At 32.8% G+C, this 24,292-nt stretch overlaps 2 protein-coding genes across 4 annotated transcripts; both read left to right on the plus strand.

The window, feature by feature from the left end:
• Positions 1-12,946: 12,946 nt before the first annotated feature.
• Positions 12,947-18,907, plus strand: LOC111996719 (serine/threonine-protein kinase D6PKL1). 3 transcript variants are annotated; one of them, XM_024028717.2, is made up of 4 exons: positions 12,947-13,372; positions 14,329-15,002; positions 15,099-16,287; positions 17,776-18,907. In XM_024028717.2, exons 2-4 carry the CDS (start codon positions 14,516-14,518, stop codon positions 18,629-18,631), a joined length of 2,532 nt encoding a protein of 843 aa, XP_023884485.2. In that variant the 5' UTR covers positions 12,947-13,372; positions 14,329-14,515; the 3' UTR covers positions 18,632-18,907. The 3 variants fall into 3 exon arrangements, with proteins under 3 accessions (XP_023884485.2, XP_065620144.1, XP_023884484.2); XM_065764072.1 differs by having other exon boundaries at positions 14,329-14,424; positions 14,532-16,287; XM_024028716.2 differs by having other exon boundaries at positions 14,329-16,287.
• Positions 18,908-20,657: 1,750 nt separating this feature from the next.
• Positions 20,658-23,255, plus strand: LOC111996756 (uncharacterized). Its single transcript, XM_024028755.2, has 5 exons — positions 20,658-21,179; positions 21,298-21,433; positions 21,771-21,838; positions 22,084-22,170; positions 22,898-23,255. Exons 1-5 carry the CDS (start codon positions 20,730-20,732, stop codon positions 22,976-22,978), a joined length of 822 nt encoding a protein of 273 aa, XP_023884523.2. The 5' UTR covers positions 20,658-20,729; the 3' UTR covers positions 22,979-23,255.
• Positions 23,256-24,292: the final 1,037 nt, after the last annotated feature.

Consider the following 24,292-nt stretch of genomic DNA (forward strand, 5'->3'; position numbering starts at 1 on the left):
TTATTTTTTTTCCTTCCGTATTTCGTACTCATGGTTTTTTTTTTCTTTTTCTTGAAACCTATTTTCTTACTCATAGCTATGGTTCAACCTTTTTCACATTTATCTATATATTTTAATTTAAAAACATTATATATCTTTTTTTTTTTGGTTGGTAAACGACGCTTGGAATTAACTAACGAACAACAAGTCTATTACAACAAACACAGCCAGCTTTATCTCTAACTAGCATTTCAGTCACTACATCCTGTGGGTCAAACAAAAAAAGAAAACCAGTTACATCAAGATCAGTTCCCATCCTTGCAAGTCGGTCAGTGCAGCCATTTGCTTCCCTGAACACGTGCACCATCGAAGAGTTAGGGAATGTCTGAATCAGGTCCCTACATTCACAGAAGAGAGGTTCAAGCATTAGATTGATCATAGAAGGCGTTGAAACAAGCTGAACAATAAACTCAGCATCATTTCAGTACAAATGTTCTCAATCCCCATTTGCTTTGCCATGACAAGCCCGTGCTTCAAAGCCCAAAGTTCTACCCTCGTGCTCAAAGTGCTGCCCATCTTCCTCGCAAACCCACCTATCCAATCCCCATTGCTACTTCTCAAAACACCACCCCAACCAACCTTACTCGGGTTTCCATGCATGGTCCCATCTGTATTCAGCTTCACCCAACTCGTAGGAGGCTTGTTCCACTTCACTTGTACCTGTACTCTACTCTTTCTTTCCTCTATAATTAAATTGGTTATTTAATGGTACTATAGCAAGACCCACTAAGCTTCTCTATTGCATGCATTGGATACTACAAACTTCATCACAGAAAAGTTATTGCTGAGTTATTAAGTCACACATATTGCAGGTTTCTCCCAAAAAAAAAAAAGGGTGGTCACGCATATTGTAGGAGCCACGCACCGCCAATTTAGGGTGCCGAATACACAATCAGTACCTTATAACAAAAGTTACACTTAACATTAACACCACTGCAAATAGTTAAGTAGAGTTCTAAAATAATATTAGTAAAAGTTTTTTTTTTTTTGATAAGTAATATTATTAGTAAAAGTTGAACTATATCGAGCATCACTATTACATATTTGATAGTATTAGAAATTTGTCCTTTTTTCCAATTAAAAAAAATTGTCTTTCATTCATTTTTTTAGTCATAGGTAATCTTATTCGACACTTAAAAATTACATTATATTAGATTTAATAGAAATCAATAATTTAAAATTTCTCTTTTCTCTTAAAACCACTTTATCTAATTCCTTATATAAAATAATTTTAGAAAAATGCTAAAATACAAGCTATAAGGACTGGATTTAGACCCTTAGCCCACCAACATGGATGATGGCCCAACAAGTCCAAAATAATATACTTGTTAGAGAGTGAATTTTAAAGAGAAAAGAGACTATAAATCAAGTGTGGGCTTTAATTGATTGGATTCGTGCCAAGAAGATAAGAAGACACAATTTAGTAGAAATAACACTCTTCGATTAGATCCGAGGATGAAGTGTTCTTATATTGACTCAACTTTATCTAGGTACAAGATGTTCTTTTTCTTTTTCTTTTTCTCTCCACTGATCACATGCCCCATTTTTCACGAGAGCCTTTCCCTTATATAGTCCCTCCATCTTCAATCACAACCTTCCACTTGTTGGTCATATAGGTGATCTCCTAGATGTTTGTCCCATCAAAAACCTCTTGGAATCTTTGTGAATAGTTGTGACTGAGATATCATTGTTCATGTGTCATTTCCACATAAATGCGGCCAGTTAGTTAGGTACAGAGTATTTAATGTGGTGGTAGCAACTTTCTTCCCAGATATTTCTTCCTTTGCTATTGGTTATCTTTCTTGAAACTTATCCATAAAAGGAATTATTACCTTTTGTATAGCATTCCTGGGGTGGCTAGATTCCAACCTTCTACAATGCTTTCTCAAGGAAGCTCGGCTTCTCGGGAACTACCACCAGTTTGTTGTTATATTTTCTCATCCTCGGCTTGTTGATCCCAAAACTTAATAAACCTTACAACCATCCTCGGGTTCCTAGGTGTCCTCGGGCACGGCCCACGGCCCAACTTATTTACTCGGCTTGCTTACACTCACACAAGAAATTTCACACTTTCACTATAAAATACTTATAAATTGATATGATAATAATTGTGATTAGTGTCATCTACAACATAATAAATATCCTCTCTAAGAAAATATAATAAATAAATTTCTTAATTGCTTTTTTTGTTTTATGTTTGAAAATTGACACATCCATTTCTAAGATTAATATAGTTAAAGTTGTGATGCCTTTAGCATCACTCAACAATCTTAAGGAAACTTTTACTAATTCTTCAACAATTATTATTATATATCATTATAATTTACTTAAAATGAATTTATAGTTCCATGTTAAAAAGTTAAATGGCATTAAAAAGAAAAGCTCTCAAACGAATAACCAAGGGCAAAGATATGACATTTAAGCCTTTTTTAGCCATGAATCATTATTTTCTATCATTACTAGCAGATTTCAAAAAAAAAATATATATATATATATATAAACCAAGGGCAAAGATATGACATTTAAGCCTTTTTTAGCCATGAATCATTATTTTCTATCATTACTAGCAGATTTCAAAAAAAAAATATATATATATATATATATATATTGAATAAGAAGGAAAAGTTGAAGTATAGTGTTTTAGGTGTTCTATATTAGGTACCCTAAACACATATAACTGCATTGACCAATTAAACAAATGCAATGTTATTTTTTCCACCCAAAAAAAAAAAGAAAAATTCCAATAGGACCAATACAATTATGTATTTGAATTTGAATAAAAAATCTAATGTATTGTACTTAAGAAACTATAATTAAGTTTAACTTAAACAATAAATTTTTTTTTCTCAAATGGACAATGGAGTGTAAATTTATGACATTTCGAAAAAAGGACATTACAAATTATGCTCTCTAACTTTAACCGGTTTTCATTAAATTTTTGGCCTTATAGATTCATTTCTTTAACTTACATCTATTTTCAATGAAATCCTTTCATCTATAACATACTATTGACACCTCATTTTACAACCTGCATTTAATCTCACATGGAGGGTAAAAGAGTAATTTCACCTTAGAAATATGCATCTTGATTCTGGTCATTATATCCTTAATCTCATTTCACCAAAATGATCTTAATGTTGTAACGATCAAATTGACTGATCATAAATCTTAATTGGACCACCAGATTGAAAATTATCATCAAATCAAGTTTTAATGGCTGAGATATACTATCACAAATTGAGTCCGACTATATGTGATTATAAACAATTGATTTCAATTAGTTATAAGTATAATTAATTTGAGATCGATGATGTGTCATAATTTGATTGGTTAGGAATACATTTTATGGTAGGGTTGCACACACCTAATTAACTAGATGGTTAAACATTAATAATTTTTGAGTAATTTGTACAATTATCTTTTAATTAGGGTAAATTTGGAACTAATTAGGTCTGAAGTGGGAGTGATTGGAGCCTATTAATGTTAATTGGAAACTAATTTGAGACCTATTAATGCTAATTGTGCTGAAATTGTTTTCTAACAAATGACCTCTGCTCACCGTTTCGTTGATATCTCTCAGACTATTTTGAATATGTGAATGAGGTTAATTTTCCCAGAAAGTAGACATTTGGAGCTTCAATTTGAGTATAAGAATAAGATAATTCCGATCAAAATTGAGTCAGATATGATTTTTCGAAGTTAGCCCTACAGGCTGTTACAGCAGTTACGGGAAAACTAAATTTTGCTTGCTTCTCACTCCCACCAATATTTCCATTTAATGCACTAGATTTTCCCAAATGCTAAAAGGAGGTTTAGGTTCATGATTCTTTGTCAACCCTCATTAAATGACATTCCATTTATATTTCCTCTACCACTACTATATAAACTCTTCATCTCTTTCATTCCAAAGGACACAAAAACTCCATCTCTTCTCCTCTCTTGAATTCTAGAAAGTTGAGTAGTCTTGTCATATCTTGGTCTTCTTGAGACTCAAGGTATTGAGTGAGACTCACTCTTACTCTCCTAACTCTTCTTTTCCTCCACTCTTAGGACCTCCCACAAGAGTCTCCTCCTCCACCATATGGGTCTTGCATGAAAGTATAATCACTTTCCCTAATTGTTTTTTATGTTGCCATGATGAGAGTTTAAGATTAAAGTATGATAGTAATTATTTAAATTTCCTTGAATATGTTAGAATGTTCTTAAATGTTCTTCACATGTTCTTAGTTGTTCCTCGCATGCTTATGCATAACACTAGTTTTAATCTTAAATCCACATCAAAAATATGAAAAACATGTTTGTTTCATAATTCTTTCAAATTCTTGAATCTAGATTATCATCATCCACACACATTCACTAGAACTTATTTTTCAATCTAAATGCAATGCTTAATAAATTGAATTATAGTTTATCACATGCACACATATTAAATTCAACAGGCAAATTGATTGACATTTCTGATGATATGATATGAATGTTGGCTACCATAGTCTAGAAGACTGGTTTCACCGGATAAGGTGGGTACCTAACACATTTCCACCTTATAACATAGCCTCTGAACTTAGATCAAGAGTTAGTAAATCAAATGTTTGTCCATATAATTTTCGATTTTTAGATTGTAACTAGGAAACAAAGTTATGTACTTTATCTTAGATTGTATCTAGGATCAAAGCCATGTAATTTTCCTATGATCAATGTCAATTCAATTACAAATTAATAAAATGAGGAATTTTTCAATTTTGATTTTTTTATTTATTCCAATAATTAAATAAGTGGCGACTCCATTGTAAAACTCTTAATCTAAAGGGAAAAATATAACTAGTCGAACTTCCATTTTGAGAGGCAATAACATGACTCCACCCATTCACGTGGGTTTGGCCTAACACTCTAAAAAACGGGCTGGGGGTGTGGTCTCTCACACATACACTATATATATATATATACAAGATAAAAATTTTACTCTAACCTAATTAAAGTGTATATGTGTGTGAAGCTTTCTCTTGAAGACTTGAACTCCGGCCCTTCCCCCCCTCCCCACACCCTACAAGCACTTATACTTGTGGAGTAATCATCGCATCAATAGTGTGTGGTGGTATCTATAACATACACTATTAAACCCTATAAATTGATATAGTTTACTATTGGAAATCAATGGGGAGTTTAATTAATGATGCAGTTTGAATAGAGATATACATGATTTTATTGAAAACTTATATTAAATGAAAATTAATGGAGCTTAATGTAAATTAAAGAAATGAAATGGAATTATAAAAAAGAAATTACGAAGATGAAAATGAAAATATATTAAAATTAGAGAATATAATTTATGATTATTTAATACAAAAGTTTATTATGAAATTATTAGTAATAACCATTGCATTTATAACTAGATAGGCAGGCTTAAGTTCTTAACATAATTCTCACTTCTTGGAATATATATGAGTGTACCACTGTCCACTCTTAGTGTGATATTTCACAAGTACAAAGTTTATGTGAGGTGAAGAGCGTAAGAGCTGGAGTTCAATTCTCCAAAAGGGAGCTTCAAACACCTATATTCTTAGATTAGGTTATACTAGAATTTCTATTTTGTATATATATTAAAAAAAAGAAAAAGATTATATGAGTGTAATCTTAATAGTTGATTCCCCCACTATGTAAGAGAACTACAAGACAACTATCTGCCTTAACCTCAGCAAAAATAAAAAATAAAAAACTATCTACCTTAACAACTTGAAAGTCACCCTAGTTACAACTCCTTTTAATTAGAGAATGATCATTTTAAACCTTTAAATATAGTTAATATCCATACACACATATATATTTGTCCAAATAATACCTCAAAATTTTCATGATTCTTGTGTTCTATATATTATAAGTTATAACCTCAATATTTTCTATATATATTTTTCTCTTTTATCCCCATAATCATGAGAAGGTAGATGGTGGTGTTACTATTGTCACTCTTCAAAGAATTAGCCGCTCATTCAAATCCCATAATTTAATCTGACTAACTCCGTCAAAGATGGGATATATAGATAGCACCACCACCCATTAATCTCTATGATGATGGTTAAAACAATAAAGCATTCTACCTACCGAGTAAAAGAAAGAAAAATTTGGACATACATTATTTGGTTAGCCCTTTAAAGTTGGAATTCTTGTGTTCTATATATTATAAGTTATAACCTCAATATTTTCTATATATATTTTTCTCTTTTATCCCCATAATCATGAGAAGGTAGATGGTGGTGTTACTATTGTCACTCTTCAAAGAATTAGCCGCTCATTCAAATCCCATAATTTAATCTGACTAACTCCGTCAAAGATGGGATATATAGATAGCACCACCACCCATTAATCTCTATGATGATGGTTAAAACAATAAAGCATTCTACCTACCGAGTAAAAGAAAGAAAAATTTGGACATACATTATTTGGTTAGCCCTTTAAAGTTGGGTATTGATTATATTTTTTTTCTGTAGTGTTATCATCATTACGTGATAATCAAGTTCTTCCTTTTGCTTTCTAAGAATTTACAGACACCAAGTTCGATGTTGCAACAAGTGGCATTAAGGGAGACAATATGCTATTTTCTCGTGTGCTTTAAACTTTTCTCTTCACATGTCTACTACTTTTGTCATCTAACTATGTTTTTTAAGTCGAAAATTGTAAAGTTGTTTGGTTCTATATATAACGATTTTTCTGGGCAGTGATTAGTGGTCCCTATAACTAGTAGGTGCTTTTTTTTTTTTTTTGGGAAAAAATTAATTAATTTATAGGGATTGTTAATATTTTTTTATTGAATTTGAATCTCTATCACTTTTTTGATAGGATGTAGACCCAAGTCCAAGCAACTGCACTACTCTACAAAAACAAAATATACTTTTTAAGGTTCAAATCTTATTGTGTCTTTTACATAAGAAAATAACAAGAAAAAGCACCAAGAAGATGAGTCAACCTTCTGGCAAATTGAATGTATATAAAGTATACTGTTACCCTTTAATATAAATATCATATTGCTGGTATTTCACTACTTTGTTTAAGTTGATATTATTTTCTTAGTGCATATTTATACTTTCATGCCTGACAGAGATTTTTTTTGAGAAAGAGATATCTTTTAATAAAAAAAGAAAAAAAGAGAAAGCATAAAACAATAGATTAAGAGGACAAAGTATGAATTTATTTTAATCATCCAAAGGGTACAAAATAATTTAATAGAGTGAAGGAAAAGTAACAGAATCAGAAATATATAAGTTATGTTGACATCATTTAGGTCATCATATAATTAAGTAATTTATTCGTTTAATCTATTAAAAAAATATGTGATTTTATTACATAGTTAATTAAGAATGAGGAATTTTTGTGTGTGCACGGCGCCGAAGTTTGAGATTGAAAAGTATGTGATGGTTTGATTTACCAATTCTTGATAAAATTGTTTTACATAATTAGGAAAATTTGATTTCTCTTCCCCTATAAACTTAGTGTAAGTCACATGCCTAAACAGAACTATTAGACCCATAATGGAAGCAAATGTTGGCAAATTCTGAAGATAATTGATAACAGACAAAGTTAGAGCTGGTATGATTATGCTCCTTTCTTCTTTCTTCTTTCTTCATTCACTTTTGTGAAAAAAGTGAGCTTCTCCCAATTTTTTTTGAATTCATTCTAGAGGATTCTTAATAAAAATCTAGCCTCAGTATTAAAATTTTGGGATCATTCATGGATCCTTAACAAACTAATCAGAATCAACTACGCATCTTCTTCTTTAACGCTGTAGTTATCATATCCAATTTATTTTTAGAGGATTTTTCATAAGGAAATATATCAAAATTGCGGGATCATTTATAAATTCTTAACAAATTAATAAACCAAAATCAATTATACTTGATTTATTTATCAATGTTTTAATTATCATATCCAATTCGTTTTTAGAGGATTGCCCATAAAGAAATATTTAAAAAGAGAGAATTAATTTACACATTCAGGAAAAACTAGAAAGAGTTCATCTTCTGTAGCAAGTTAGGTGAGCTCTTCACTCAGAGATCATGTACAGCATCTACAATAACAGCATATATTGGAACTTTTACTAGGTCAACAATGGTGCTCAATTAACTGCTTGTCAGCTTCCTTTCAGTGGAGTTGGGTGGCTTTATATTTTGTTGTATTGTTGCTGTCAATTACCAGACAGTATATATTTTAAGGCTTTCTTGTTTCTTCAAGCAAAAAGAAAAACATAAAATTCAAGAAGGAAAAAGAAATTGCATATCCGGGAACAAAGTAATAAACACATTTTAAATACAAACCGTTGGGCCACATGGCATTTTTAAGCATCATGTTCACCTACAAAGACTGCTAATCTTAGGGTTCTCAATCAATTGGCATATATGGCAATCATAACTTCATATATATAGCCCTATTCAAACCCTAATAAAGAGAAACACACACCAGAGTTAGGTCCCAGGACCCAAGTTATACTTTGGGACATGTATTTAATTAGTGTGTGACTTTGTTGCCAAGAGTCTATTGGGCTAATGGCATCAACATTGATTCTTCACTTTTTTCATGGGATGTTTATTGTTTAGGGTTTAAACCATACTAGAGGCGTTTATATGTGATGGGAAAATTCAAGATACTTTTTTTTTTTTGGTTAAAATAAAAACCTTTTTTGATTTATAATTAAAGTACATCAATTGCTAATAAGGCAAATCTTCAAGCCAAAACAATAGTATCAATATATTCCTTAACATTCTTTAAAAAAAAAAAAAAAAACATAATCCTTAACATAATCAGCATTTAGCAATAGCAAAAGCAACTTGATTTACATAGAGAAATAAGATCATGATCATTCCATCCCACAAGACAGCCAAGCCATCTCACCAAGACTGATTCTGTGACCATAAAAAAAAGTTGATACTTCAGTTTAACTCAAACCTGTTCAACACCAACCTCTGGGTGCCTTGTTTCTATAAACAACAAAACATTGGGAACCTTTTTCCTTTGTTAAAGAAAGGATTAATTAGGACATCACTAATTCAGGATTCAAGATACTGAAGTACAAATTGATACTGTAGAAAAGTGAGGGAGTAGAGAATATTGGAAATGAAAAGAAAAGTTAAGACACTTTTATTGGAAATTTGTAATTATAAGTGAAGAGAAGTGAAATCAACATGAAAGGTAAGAATTTTTTAGAAAGACATTTTTTTAAATTATCCTATATGTTGTGAGAGAGAGAGAGAGAGAGAGTAAAAAATAAGTAATGTCCACCTCAAGTTTTTTTTTTCTTTTTTTGAGAAGGATGTCCACCTCAAGTTTGTTGTGATATATATATATATATATCTCTCTCTCTCTCTCTCTCTCTCTCTCTCTCTCTCTCTCTCTCTCTCTCTCTCTTCTTCTCCCCCACCTGGTTTATAAAGGTTCAGCATAAGCTATTACTTACATTTTCCCTAAACTATGTCTATATATACTTTTGAATAGAAAGGGTGGACTTCAAAGAATGGTGTTTTTCTTTAAAAAAGAAAGAAAGAAAAAGGATTGTTGTTTTTCTCAATTCTCTTTTGTATATTACCCGCCACCTTCCATTTCTAGATCTCCTCTTTAAAATTTCAATTGTCTCTCGACTTCTCTCGATAAGAGGGCACAATATGTTAGAGAACTTTTACAATTATCACAACCTAGAATTATATATTGTTACATAATAAATGATATATTGTTACCATATTAAGATGATTGAAGAATTATACAATCAACATTTTTGCAATTGAACCCAAATTTGGGGTTAAAACGTGAGCCGGCAAAGTATAATAAGTTAATAACTTGATCTCTTCTCAAAACTCAAAACGATCTCCAATTTTTTTTTTTTTTTTTTTTAAAAAACATTCACTTTAGTAAATTTTACTTAAGTCACCTTCTTCTTTTTCTTCTTCTTCATTTTTTTAAGCTAGCAATTTTAAAAATACACCCTACACCATTTATCATAATTTTTTTGTCTAACTCTATATGGTTGCAAGGATAGAAAATATTAGTTTTCTATTATGTTTGTTACGTAGAGAGAAGGGAAATATGAAATGATGAAAAATAAATATAAAACTAGTCGAAAACTCATCTAATGCAAGAGAAAGTTATTTTTCTCTCTTTTATTTTGTATATAAATATGAAATTAATAATTTATGATAGTTATTAATAAACATTTATTTTGATTGTGTTTTTCTATTAAATATTAAATATGATAATTATGGTATATTTTTTAATAGTTATTTATTATTGTTGTATTTTTATAAAATATATTTATTATGATAATTAATATTTATTATTATAGTTATGATAATTGTGGGAGGAAACTTAGTCTCAGACCCCAAGAAGGAATTTGGATAAAAAAAAATAAAATAAAATAAAGACCCTAAGAAGGAATTGTCTTCTTCGAAAATGGCATTGAGCCTTAATCCTCAATGTTTTGCTCAATCCCACATCAGGGAGAGACGCCTTCCACCCATGTCTTATAAATCTGAGCCCAAGACATGAGTGTACTACTACTACACATGTGTAGTAGTGGTACACTCATTTCTGAAGGGGATTAAGGCTCAACGCCATTTCCAAAGAGGACAATTCCTTTTTGGGGTCTGAGACTAAGTTTCCCCCACAATAATTATTAGTAGATATTTATTATGATTTTGTTTATATATGGTACTATCAATTTTATTAATTAAAGAAAATATGATGTGAAAAATATTTTAATTGATGGTTTGAATATATAATATAATTTAAAATAAATTAAAATAATATATTAGAATATTGATGCGTAAAATTGTGAGACCTCAAAATTTTATGTGGCAAAATATTACGAAATTAATAAAAAGTGAAAAATTTTCAATATCCATGCAATGCATAGGAAATATAATAATATGATTTGTTCTCTTTTAATTTTTTTAAAATATTAAATTTGATAATTATGATAGTTGCTGATATAACAATTGTTATGATTGCATTTTATGTGGAACTATGTATTATAATATTAGCATTTATTATGATGATGATTGTATATGGAGCATATATTATATCATTTAAAGAAAATACGAATGACGTCAAGATTCCAATAGAGGGTTTAAATATAGAATAGAATTTAATATTAAAATTACGAGATGTAAAATTATGAGATCTCAAAAACTTATGTGGCACAATATCATAAAGTTAACTAAATGCCAAACAACTTTGGTTATATATAAATATTATATATTATATATTACATATATATATAAATTCTTTTGTTTGATTGGAAAGAAAAATGAGATAGCAAAAAATGTAGTATGGCTAAATTTGCTATAATGTTCATATTATATAAGAAATATTATTTTAATAGTATCTCAGGAGTAGTTAATTCATCTCACCGCCTCTTTCTCCATCTTCCTTTCCCCTTTACTATTTTTTCTATTTTCACTCCAACCAAACATGGGATAGAGAATAGAGGGAGGAGAGAGAAATTTTGAATAAAAGATTAAAAAAAAAAAGTTTTACAGAGCAATACTATACTTTCCTAACTTAATTTTAACGTTTTGTATAAATTTGAATAGTATTTGGAGAGCTGGACGAAGGACATTTTTTTACTTCTGTGAATCTTGACTAAAGTACTCTTTGTCTTTCATTTTATCTAAAAAAATATTAGATTATAAAAAAAAAAAAAATTATCAAAAAATATTTTTAAAGAGTCAATGTTAATGCTTTAGCTTTAAGGGGAAACAAAAGAAAAAGAAGAAGAAGAAGCTATCGTTGTTCAAAAACAGAAGTTAAACATTATTTGTTTTTTAAGCTTCTTACAATTTATTTAAGAATTTGAGTTAAGAAATAAATTGAGTAAAAATATACTTCTTCCTTCTTCTTTTTTAAATAAAAAACTTTGACTTTAAAAAATTAATTAATAAATAAAAGAATAATTTGTAATTTACATTCTTTGACTAAAAGTTTGGGGTGATTTTAATTTTCCTCCTTAAAATTTAAAATTTTGGATCCATAAAACCAAGAAATTGTTAGATCCATTAGAAGGATTATTGAAGTGGTTATTATGATCCTTCCAACCAATAAAAACATGGCTATTTATGCAAATGTGACATTACCTAATGGCTTTTAATTTTTAATTTTTATTTTGTGCTGATTAAGAATTTGATTTACACATTTATATAAGTGATATTATTTCACTAGTTGGGACAGCAATCCTCCAATGCACCTAGTAACTTCTCCCATAAACCAGCTTTGTTTTGAAATTAAATGATACTTAAGAGCGCCTCGTCGTAGCACATAAATAAAATGGCTTAAATACAAACAGTATGAAAAGTATGTGACACGTATCTAAGTTTGTTAGAAAACCATTTAAAGAACTTTTATATAGGAAAATATAAAAGTAATTAATTTTTTTGACAAATTTTTTCAAATGCTTATAAACAGTTTCCAAAAATGGGTAGTTAATACATTAATCAAACCCAATTCAAAATTACACAAAACTAAAAATAATAAATTATAATTTTTATTCAAGAGAGTTTTTGTCAATTTTTTATGATAGTTTTTTATCATCAAATTAAAGCATCTATCAATTTTTGATATAAGTAAAAATTAAATTTCAAATTTTTTATTTAACAATAAAAAATTTTACCAATTAAATTAACTGAAACCCGTATTACTATTTAATTAAAACTCAAAACAAACTGACAAAAAATTAAAGAGGGAAAAAATAAAACTGATAATGTGTACGAAATCTCAGAGTAACAGCATTTTGTCGTGGGACCATGAATAGTGTAAGAGATGGATGGCTCCAAATTAATAATATTATAAATTTATAATACTATATAAAAATGAATAATATAATAAAAAATGAAAATGAAAATGAAACTCCCTCTTTCTTTTTGTGTATCTATGTCCGTGTCTATGAGTGATATTTTTTTCCTTTCCGCCATTTTGAGTCAGAGAGAAAGAAAGAAAGTGAGGGGAAAGAAACAGTAGCTGAAGTTTTGGAGCTATAGTACCAGTAATAGTTGTGACTCTCTGATATTTCTCGTGATTTGCATTTCAACCCTTTCTTTTTTTTCTCTTTCTCTCTCTCTCTCTCTTCATTCACTGCTTTCTCAACCTCTAACCAAACCCACTTTGCTTTCTCTCGTGAGTTCTAACCAGTAACCATCTTCAACAAAAATCAAAACCCCAGAAGAAGAACAAGCTTTTTGTTTGTCTGTCCCTTCCAAAAAAGCCTGTCTTTTTTTTATATTGTTTTTGAAGCTTTCTTTGTTTCCACTGCTTATTGATCACTCTGTCTCTCAGGACTGTTTTGGGACCACTCTCTTTGTTTCAGGTTTGCTTTGCTTTTCTCTCTCTCTATCTCTCTGTGTCTCAAAAAGTCTGTTTTGTTTTTCTTCTTGGTTGTTTTTGATTGTGATGCATACAAAGAGCTCAATTTTTAGCTGACAATTGGGATGATCATATGATTCTATTAGCCTTTTCTTTTTGGCTTTTTATTTTTTATTTTTTATTTTTTATTTTTTTGAAATTTTGAATTTTGATTGTTGGGTTTGCTGTGGTTTAGTTAATGAACCTGTCCAATTCTTATCAAAAAGCTAATTTTCTCAACTTTTTTACCTGCATTTTTCAAAAGTTTACCAAATTACCGTAATATAATGTTTTGTATTGTAAAGAAAGAATTTTTATTGATTAAAAATAGAAGATTGGAGTGGATCCATTATCATATAGCTGATCCTAACTGATGGTTTAGGTTGTGATCTTTTTTTTGGGTCTTGGATGAATTATTTAGTGGGAATATGTGTATGAAACTCTTTATGCTTGAAACTTAAGAGGCAGGAACATGGATGCCTAAGCATGTGTTTTTGGATTTATGAATCTTTTGATATGGTGGTGGATAAAGGTCACAGATTCAAAGATATACCGGTAATTGATTTGTAACCCTTTTAAAAAATATATATATTTTTTTTAAAATTTATGATGGGTTCTGGAATTAAAAGAAAATAAGAAGAAGAAAAAGTAGATTTCACATGTTAAAAGTATGTCATGCTGGAAATTTTTTTGTTTTTTGTAACTTGTATTTATTTTGAGGGACCAAATGGGTGATGGATACAGTTGACATAAATTGTTGTGCTGAGAGGTGTTGGATTTGATTGGTTAGATCAAATTGAAAAAGTCTTTAGCCTTTTGGTTATATCTAGGAGTATTTAACCCTTTGTGGGAGGAAAAGTGCATAATTTTATTAAATAAATTTAAGGCCTGTACTTATCTGAAATGATGCGATCATGACAGGTTTGGATGCTTCATTTTTGAATTAGTGAAGAGGATTTAACAAGCCATTTGAATCTGTAAATCACTATGATAGAAGGAAGCTTCAGAGTATATGTGGTGTGTTTTCTAGATTCTGTGCTGGTCCATGTTCAAAATTCTTCTCTAGAATTGGGTTAATTTTTGCAAGGCTGAAACTACTTTTTGTGGAATGTTTATGGAATCAGCAAAGATGGGGACTCTACCCGGTACTAGTGAAATTGTTGAATCAACAGAAGAATTGGATTCTCAATATAAAGTGGATGAAAAAGATGTAAACCTCTGTATGCAGGAATTGGGAAATAGATATTCTATAGAGGATGATATTAATCGCCTTTTTCAGCAAATTGACATTAAAACTAAAGCTAGAAGATTGGGTCAGTCACATGAAATTGGTAGAGACCCTTTGCGAAAGAGTGCTCAGAAAAGGCCGATGAGAGTTAGTTCGTCTCATTCATCAGGAATTGGAATAGCAGAGCCTGTGAGTTTGAAGCAAGCCCTAAGAGGACTCTGCATCTCACAGGCATCTGAAATGGCTGCCATGAAGCGATTATCTAAGCCACCCAGTTCACCAGGAGTCTCAGAAGCGGGAACCATCAAAAGGTTGTATAGGGCAGTGGTTGTTGAGGCAAATGGAGCTGGCATTCCAACTAAAGAAGGTAAGGGCAATTTGATGGAAATCTCTCTTGTACCAGAAAGAGGCATGTCAAGATTTTCTGATATGACACCTGAATCCATGCAAATGCCCAATGCAGATTTATCAAACCATAGTGCTCAACCTTCCACTCCTTCAGCTGGTGGAATGATGCCAGATGCAATGATGACCAGATTACCATCACAGGATCAGATTGTTCCTTTGCAGACAGATGTTGGGAGTGAAATGTCAAAGGCAGAGGTCAGAAAACTAAAATCTGCAGATTCTTCAATCACTAATGCCAGCGAGAAAGTTCTGGAGGTGGATGCAGCTGCTTCCACTTCAGTAGATGTTCCAAGCAGAACTTCAATGCCAGATGGGGGGCAGAAAGGTAAGTCGCATTCTCTGTCTTCCACGTCTAGCTCCAGCAATGCTAGTAGGGTAAGCAAATGGGCTAGCAACAGTCAAAGTTTAATGAAGCCAGTCTTCAGGAACAAGAACTCTATCAAGACAAAAACAAAGCAGGATTCAAGTTCTGCCTCAAGCAGTTCTAATCCATGTAATGAAAAACTTGATGATGATTTGGGTCCTAGTACAAGTAATGTGGACAATCAGACACAAAGTTGTGCTGTGAAGCCTGATAGGAAACAAAATGAGAAGGCTTCTTCAGCATCTAGCAGTATGAATGTTAGCATTGAAGCCAATTCAAGTACTTTGGACACGGGTTCAAGCAAACCAGGTTTCAGTTTGAATTGTAGTAACAGAAGTAAATCTCTTGTGACAAAGACTGATGAGAGATCGAGGTCTAGAGAAAAGGGGGAGTTCTCCCAAAGCTCAAAAAGTAGCATTGGTGACTATAGTACTAGCACAAGCAATAGTGAGGAAAGCAATGTGTGTGGGCCTAGTCGCAGTGGCAAGAGGCCTCACATGTCTAAAGACTTGAGATGGGAAGCCATCCATAGTGTTCAGAAGCAGCAAGGAAACTTAAGTTTGAGGCATTTCAAGATGCTCAGGAGGCTTGGTTGTGGAGACATCGGGACTGTGTATCTCGCTGAACTAACTAGTACAAACTGCCTATTTGCTTTGAAGGTGATGGATAATGATTTTTTGGTGAGCAGGAAAAAAATGCCCAGGGCCCAAACTGAAAAAGAGATATTACAAATGCTGGATCATCCTTTTCTTCCTACGCTGTATGCCCATATTGCAACGGATAAGCTGTCATGCTTGGTTATGGAGTATTGTCCAGGTGGAGATTTGCATGTGCTGCGGCAGAAGCAACCAAGCAGGAGTTTCTCGGAACAAGCTTCCAGGTAGCTTTTCATGTTAATTTTGTTTATATAATATGGTCCTGCAATGTCTTCTTCAATGGTTTCTTTATGATTGAAGTGGTCATTCTCTCTCTCTTTCAAAATAATTTTCCTTATGTTTTATCCCAGATGACACTTTCTATTATATATACTGGTCAGGTTCGTGTTAAACATGGTGTAATACCTTATAAAAGTTACACCACTGCAGGACTAATTAATATATTGAAATTTCATCAAACCTGCTGCCATATTACTTTTTCTCTTTGTAACTGTCAAACTTGCCAATAGGTGAATGGAGATTAAGCGATAACTAATTTATTATTAATTTTTTAAAAATAGTTTAATAACATTATTTTCTACTTTCTTAAAACAAAATAAAAGGATGAGTTCATGCATAATAGATTGGATAGTAAATGATATCCAACAAATGTAAAATTTTACATGCAAGACAAGCATGAGAAGAACTTGTGTATCCAACCATTTGTTTTGGCAAAATTTTATTTTAATGAAAAGTTATGTAGTGTGGTGTAATATTTACAAAGTTTGAAATGAAATGTTGTTTGATCCTACCCCCGTATATACAATTTTCTTGGATTTTGCTACCTTTTCTATTAAGTATACAATTCAGCTGTTGTTTGGCTGAAAAGTCAGCTTTTGCCAGACATTGAAAGACTTGATGGCTATGAGTGAACTTGTTTTATTGGTTTAACAGATCGTTATATTTGATTGTTTACATTTAATTTTTTTAAGTGGGTAATATTATGGCATAAACCTTAATCTGCAGTTCAAGGTCAGAAGAAATTTCCTTGCAATGATTTGTGGCCTTGTACCTGCCATTTTCCTTAGGTTAATATGCCCTAGCAAATCAGTCAAGCTATGCTCCTGTACTTACATCAGATGGACTGGAGTCAAGAGCTTGGAGCCAAATAATTAGACAATAGGTAAAAAGGTCTTAAGCTCACACTCTAGAATTGGAACTTCGTTTTTTAATTGATGAGTGGATGAAAATAAAAGTATGGTCTATACTCTAGGACTTGGGATGGCAAAATTTTAGGTGCTAGTGTAGCACCAGAGCAAGTGAGAGGAAAGTGAGTGGCTCCCAGATGTTTTGGATGTATTAATTAACCTTCAGCTCTGTAAGATTATGTTTATGGTCAATGTTGAATTATTTGCACTTCCAGCTCATACTCACTAGGTAGATATTGGATTCCTATCAACTTATGTATGACACTGAATCCTGGGTATCCCTTACAAAAAAGTTCGATTGGATGCATGTAGTGGCATGTATGCTAATTGTTTGTTTTTGGTTGTTATCTTCTCTTGGCAAAAACTGTGCTGGAATCTTTATGATAAATCAAATTAGGTGAAGGAGAGAATTGAATTCCATTAATAAAAAAATCTTGGGAGATTTGCTACATCATCTGTCTTCCATAATTGTTACTCAAGACATTTCAATATTCTTTAGAATAATTCAAGCTATCACACATGCAGGTTTTATGTTGCTGAGGTTCTCCTCGCGCTGGAGTATTTACATATGCTTGGAGTTGTGTACAGAGACTTGAAACCAGAAAATATCCTGGTCAGAGAAGATGGTCACATCATGCTCTCAGATTTTGACTTGTCACTGAGATGTGCTGTCAATCCAATGGTGGTTAAATCTTCTTCTCCCATCCTGGAACCCGTGAAAAAGATGTCAAGTCCATGTACTGAATCTAGCTGCATCGATCCTTTTTGTCTCCAACCATCTTGGCAAGTCCCATGCTTCACTCCTAGACTTATATCTGCTGCAGCAAAAGCTCGGAAGATAAAAGCTGATCTAGCTGCCCAGGTCAGCCCACTCCCACAGCTTGTCGTGGAGCCAACAAGTGCTCGATCAAACTCCTTTGTAGGAACCCATGAATACCTTGCTCCTGAGATCATCAAAGGGGAGGGTCACGGGAGTGCTGTTGATTGGTGGACGTTTGGAATTTTTCTGTTTGAACTCTTATATGGTAAGACACCCTTCAAGGGTTCAGGAAATGAGGAAACACTATCGAACGTAGTGTCACGGAGCCTCAAGTTTCCAAATAGCCCTATAGTTAGCTTTCATGCAAGAGATTTGATAAGAGGCCTTCTCATAAAGGATCCCGAAAATCGGTTAGGATCTGTGAAAGGGGCTGCAGAGATCAAGCAGCACCCTTTCTTTGAAGGCCTTAATTGGGCTCTAATACGGTGTGCAGTACCACCAGAGCTGCCAAAGTTCTCTGATATTGAAAGTGCGGCAACAGCTGCACAGAAAAAGGAGAGTGCTAAGTGTAATGAGCTTGAGACTACAGGAGGAGAGTATGTGGAGTTTGAGCTATTCTAATTAGAAGAGGGTTTTCTTTCTTAACTTTTTCTTCCTTGTTGCAACTGATAATATAGTTTATAATGTAAATGTTATACAATACTATGGCGGCATATTATAGAGTTTTACATATAAAATATGAATCAGTAGCTGAGAGTCCAAATGGGAACCAAGGGGAGCCTTTTTCTCTACCCTTGTTAGTAAGTTTTATTTCATGCACTTGTACCTTAATTGGCCAAGCTCGTGGGACATTATAAATTAAATATATTCACTTTCATGGTCTTTTATGGCTACTCAGAGAGTTCTCTTCCATTCAATTCCATTCTACCTATTATTACAATGTCAAGCTCAAATTCAAAGGTATTTTTACTTTTTAGTAAGCTTCTTGGACAGTGTTGTCCATGCATTCATTGAACCAAAAATGTGTTTTCCTTTTTTGTTGTCATAACTCAACCTTTCACGACCGCATATCATATCAGCGGACTACATCAGACATAGGAAGAAGGATGTGACGTAACGTACAAGATGATAATGGAGCAGATCTTATTTTGAAGGGACATGGCATAGAATTTTAAGCACAATTAATGTTCTACTATGTTCTTGCTGGCATCCATGTCCGCTGATGTCTGAGAATCTTGGAATCTAGTTACTCACAAACAAATGGATTCCTTTTAACAATTTGCAGCCATATATAAGCTCAAAAATCCTTTTAAAATTTCCGAAAATCTTAAAATTTAATGTCTATGACTAGATTCATAGGGATGGCAATGAGGCGGGACGGGGAATACTTTTAACGTTTTCATCTCGCATGGTTTTGTCTTGCCCCCATCTTTGCCCTAACCCGCATGACGGGGAATACTTTCTCACTCCATCCTCGCCCCCTTGGAGCCCCGCGAAACCTCGCCCCACCCCATAAAACTCTACTTTTTGTTAATTTGCCCTACAACTAGTACAATTTTTTTAATGAAACCTATTTTATTAATAAAAATATACTTGAAATTACAACTAAATTTATCACATCAAATCAAATCAATTTTTAAAAAAAATTGAATAATATATCTAAGTGTTTAACAAGACAATCATAAAAATAAAAAAAATAAAAATCTCATAGTATAACACGTACCAAAATAAAAGCAGAGAATCACATTGGGTAGAATAAAATATGCTAATATTAATATGTTTGTTTAAATAGAAGGGTTTTAGGATATGAAAAATTTACAATTATAATCCTTAGTAATGAGGGGCAGGGCAGGGTAGGGCAGGGCGGGGTGGGTCTAAAAAGTCTAAACCCATCCCCGTCCCGTCCCGTGGTGCGGGACTAAAATCTTACCTCATCCCCACCCCACCGCCTTTGCAGGGCGGGGAAAACCCGTGCGGGGCGAAGCGGGAAGGGGCCGGTTAAGCGGGGCGGGGAAAAATTGTCATCCCTAGACTAGAAGTATATGGCAGTGAAAGGTTTCATAACTCAATAATATTGTCCAATTCTCTCAATAAAGAAAATTTTAGTGTGTATTTCCTGCTCAATAATCAACTTTACTAAAAGTAAAAAAAAGATGAATTTAAACTTGAAAGAGTTCAAGTCAAAACTTTTAAATATAAGGACGAAAATCAAAATGAAAATTGAAAAGTACAATCAATAAAGAAAATTTTAGTGTGCATTTCTTACTCAATAATCAACTTTACTAAAAGTAAAAAAGATGAATTTAAACTTCAAGGAATTCAAATCAAAACTTTTAAATATAAGGATCAAAATGAAAATGAAAATTGAGAAGTTATACTTGCACATGCACTCATTACCGGTTGTTGAAGTGCATTCATTAAGTAGAGAATATAACGAGTTCTATTGCATTGAAAAGTAATAAAAACTAATAAGTAAATACTTCTTTAACTAAAAGTTGCTTTCTTGTTTTTTTTTTTTTTTTTTAAAAAACTATTAGATTGCAAAAAAATCACAATCTTAACCCATATGCAACAATACTTGTATTTGATTAGTTTGAATTAATTTTTTGAGAGAGAGAGAGAGAGAGAGAGAAAAAAACCAACCCGACCCCGACCCCGACCCACAGTCAACCAGGTCCATGTCAAAGCTCCATCTCCGAAATGTTTGGAGCCAAATCCAATGGACCAGTTCACACAAATCCTCCACACTCACAGCCACAGGCTCACAGCCCAGCCAGGGAGGATGAGAGTAGCGCAAAGTAGATTGTTAACCCCTCCAAATTTACAATGTTGCCACTCTTCCCACTCCATCTCTCTAAACCCTCCATTTCTTGTTCTTCTTCCACCAAACCAATACCCATCTCTCAAAAACCAAACTTTTCCTCCAATTCCCCACAAACCCACTTCCTCTTTTCCATTTGGGTCTCTGATAAGGGCATCAATGGCTTCATCTACCACACCATCCACAGCCACAGAGACAGAGACCAAACCCTTCTCTGTGCTCTTTGTGTGCTTGGGCAACATTTGCAGAAGCCCAGCTGCTGAAGGGGTCTTTAGAGACTTGGTCAAGAAAAGGGGTTTTGATTCTAAGTTTAACATTGATTCTGCTGGCACCATTGATTACCATGAGGTTGGTACCTTATCATTCAACTATGCCCCATTATTTGTTTGGTTACTGAGAAAACAGGGGAAAATTGGGATGGTAATGGTGTTGACAAATTTTTTTTTTTTTTGAATTGTTGTAAAAGGGAAATGAAGCTGATCCAAGAATGAGGGCGGCCTCTAAAAGGCGTGGGATTGAGATTACATCTATATCAAGGCCAATCAGGCTGTCGGATTTTCGGGATTTTGATCTTATTCTTGCAATGGACAGGCAAAACAGGGGTAGGAATTTGATAATCTTAAGCATTGTAGTGAGTTTTATTCTTTTTGAATTTTGATCATTTGGATTTATTTTATTAGTAGTGTTACGGAAAAAAAAAAACATTTTTTACAACTGCTAACATAATTTTTTGTGATTGTAGCAACATCACTTTCACCTTAATACATAACTGACACCACTCTTATATATAACACTAATCACAATTGGCCATGTCAATAGTTGTGAAGAATGTTTTGCCCCTACCCTCATTGTCATTTTATTTGCCACACATGCAAACTCATACCAATGTATAAATATGCAATAATAAACTTATTTTGTGGGTGTTGATGTTGTTTGTAGAGGATATATTGGAGGCTTTTAATAGGTGGAAATTTAGAGAAACCCTACCTGATGATGCACATAAAAAGGTTAGCGTGCGCCCTTTTTTTTTCATTTTTTTTTTCTTTTGTTTTGTTTTTTTTTTTTTTTTTTATGCTATGTTAAATTAACTCAAGCACCCGTACACAAGCGGGATTTTACCTGCAGCAGGAGCCACCAGCAAGGGTGGAAAGCCAATTGGGCTATTTGCCTATTGGTGGTTAGTATGAGATTGTTGTCATGGTATGGCGTGGTTTTGATTTTGTGGTATCTCGTTGGTGTATTGATGATGCAGGTGAAGTTAATGTGCTCCTATTGTAAGAAACATGATGAAACTGAAGTCCCGGATCCTTACTATGGTGGACCACAAGGTTTTGAGAAGGTAATATAATGATTAAGGATGTGTTTGGATACCGTTTATTTTACTGAAAACTGAAAACACTATAGCAAAATAATTTTTAAATATGTGAATAGTGTCGTAGGACCTATTTTTAATGAAAATTTTGTTAAAAAAAGAAATTTGTAGGTCTCGTGAACAGTGCACGGGACCCACTGGAAACACCAAAATCCTGCTGAAACGTGCTTCCAAAGAAAAAAAAAAAAAAAAAGAAAATGCAGGTGCAGGATAGTGCTTTTCAGCACTATCCAAATGCACACTAAATCATCTAGGTAAATTGTCATTAACAATATGAACTGTGAGATGGAGGACTAAATGCCTATGTTGTTTGTGCATGTTTTTGAGTTGAAATTCAAACATGCAATGCACTGTACTATATGCAGTAATGTTTGTAATTCTTAACCAGCCCTTTTTGCCGAGCTTTATAAAGCTTTAAGAGAGAATAGGGATATTGTTGCATTTGTGAGAACTTGAACTAAACATTTATGTTCAGTGTATGACACGGGGTAACGATGGTCTCGATGTTGTTGCATTTGTGAGAACTTTAATGAAATTTCAAGATTTGAGACTTGGTAAACTTTATTATGGCATGTAGATAGAATGTCAAATATTTGCAGGCCTTCCCCAATTCTCTGATTCAAACTGGTAATCATGGTTAGAATTTCGGTACATTTAGTTCATAGTTGGTTTACGCAACCTAATTTTATGACAGGTCTTAGATTTACTTGAAGATGCTTGTGAATCATTGTTGGATAGCATCTTGGCAGAAAACAAACACATTCTGGATTCTTAGCCCCTGTTCAAAAACCGGTTGATTATCTCCTGCAAAAAATTGAGGAACAAACTGTATTCTTCAGTGTAATTCTTTTTATTAGTAATGTAAAGTATTTACATCCAATTTTTATTACTAATGTAAGGTATTTACATCCAATCCATGGCAGTCTCATTATGGATTTTTTAATCCATCAGTTGGCTTATGGTACTTGAACTATTTCTGTGGAATTGGATTTATGACGTCACTTTTCTAAGCTGAATAATTGAAATCCTCATTGCTTTTTACCTTGTTTGAATGGTCTTGGGTTTGGGGTTTTACTCATTTTACCTCTCTGTCTTTGAGTCTTACAGCTCTCTTAGATTTGCTTTGTAATTTTTTGGACTCTGCATTCATCATCGTGAGCATTAAGTGTTTTTAATTTTAATAAATCTACTCTACTTATTATACACTTGATCGAGCTAGATTCTGCATTTTCAGGTAATGGCTTAATATACATAAGTTCACCAATGATTTTTTTAAAAACTATATTTATATTTCAAAAGTGTTTTGTGATGTTTACATTGTTGAAGGTACTAAAAGAAAGGCAATGCACAGAGCTCTCACCGATATACTTTTTATTTTTTTTTTAGGCTGATTGTTACACTTTAACCCATGATGTGTTGCTTTTGCTTTTGGTTGAAGGTACTTATCATTGCACAAAGACCCGACCACTGTGTTTTTGGGCATACTATAGCAACAATTGTCTTCCCAACTGAAAATTTCAATTCAGCCCAAAATTTTCAGGACTCCTTCAAAAAAAATTTCCGCATCACTAATTGCGTGATAAAAGGCTTTTTATCTAAATATATTTTCTCCGTTTTGCCTTTCTCCAACTTTTTCAAATGTAGGAGACACAAATTTTCACATTTAAAAGCTTTATAATGTATTACAGAGCTAGTTATTTTTTCTTGGCATGCACACTATAGAATATGAGCCATCGCATCCTGTTACATAATTTTATCTTGCCATTAGACTGATGCACCAATAGTTAGAGCTCTCTGTTCATATTTCTTATTTCTCTTTCCTTTAACTTATATACTCTTTTCTTGTCCATAGACCTTGACATAAAACCATGAAGGAAAAACTTGGCCAAAACCCAGTAGACATGATGGCACCTGTTGAGTCTTCAATGAAATGGCATTATGTGAAAATGTAAGTGTTCTCTAAGTCACAAATAATTAATTTGGCATTATATCCTTCACTTGCCTATCATGATTCAGATGTTGGAGGTTTATATCAGTCTCGCCAAAATCAACCTTACTAATGACCAACCACTCTGTAGCACCAGAACAA

The sequence above is a fragment of the Quercus suber genome, unplaced genomic scaffold (assembly GCF_002906115.3).
Source record: "Quercus suber isolate HL8 unplaced genomic scaffold, Cork oak 2.0 scaffold_540, whole genome shotgun sequence".
Classification (NCBI taxonomy): Eukaryota; Viridiplantae; Streptophyta; class Magnoliopsida; order Fagales; family Fagaceae; genus Quercus; species Quercus suber.

What these genes read in the sequence shown, in the direction of transcription:
- LOC111996719 (XM_024028716.2), top strand. Translation starts at nt 14,516, where the DNA reads ATGTTTATGGAATCAGCAAAGATGGGGACTCTACCCGGTACTAGTGAA. An exon ending in TTCTCGGAACAAGCTTCCAG is followed by an intron (nt 16,288 to 17,775) that starts GTAGCTTTTCAT and finishes TCACACATGCAG; the next exon opens with GTTTTATGTTGCTGAGGTTC.
- LOC111996756 (XM_024028755.2), top strand. Translation starts at nt 20,730, where the DNA reads ATGGACCAGTTCACACAAATCCTCCACACTCACAGCCACAGGCTCACA. An exon ending in AATGGACAGGCAAAACAGGG is followed by an intron (nt 21,434 to 21,770) that starts GTAGGAATTTGA and finishes TGTTGTTTGTAG; the next exon opens with AGGATATATTGGAGGCTTTT. An exon ending in CTGATGATGCACATAAAAAG is followed by an intron (nt 21,839 to 22,083) that starts GTTAGCGTGCGC and finishes TTGATGATGCAG; the next exon opens with GTGAAGTTAATGTGCTCCTA.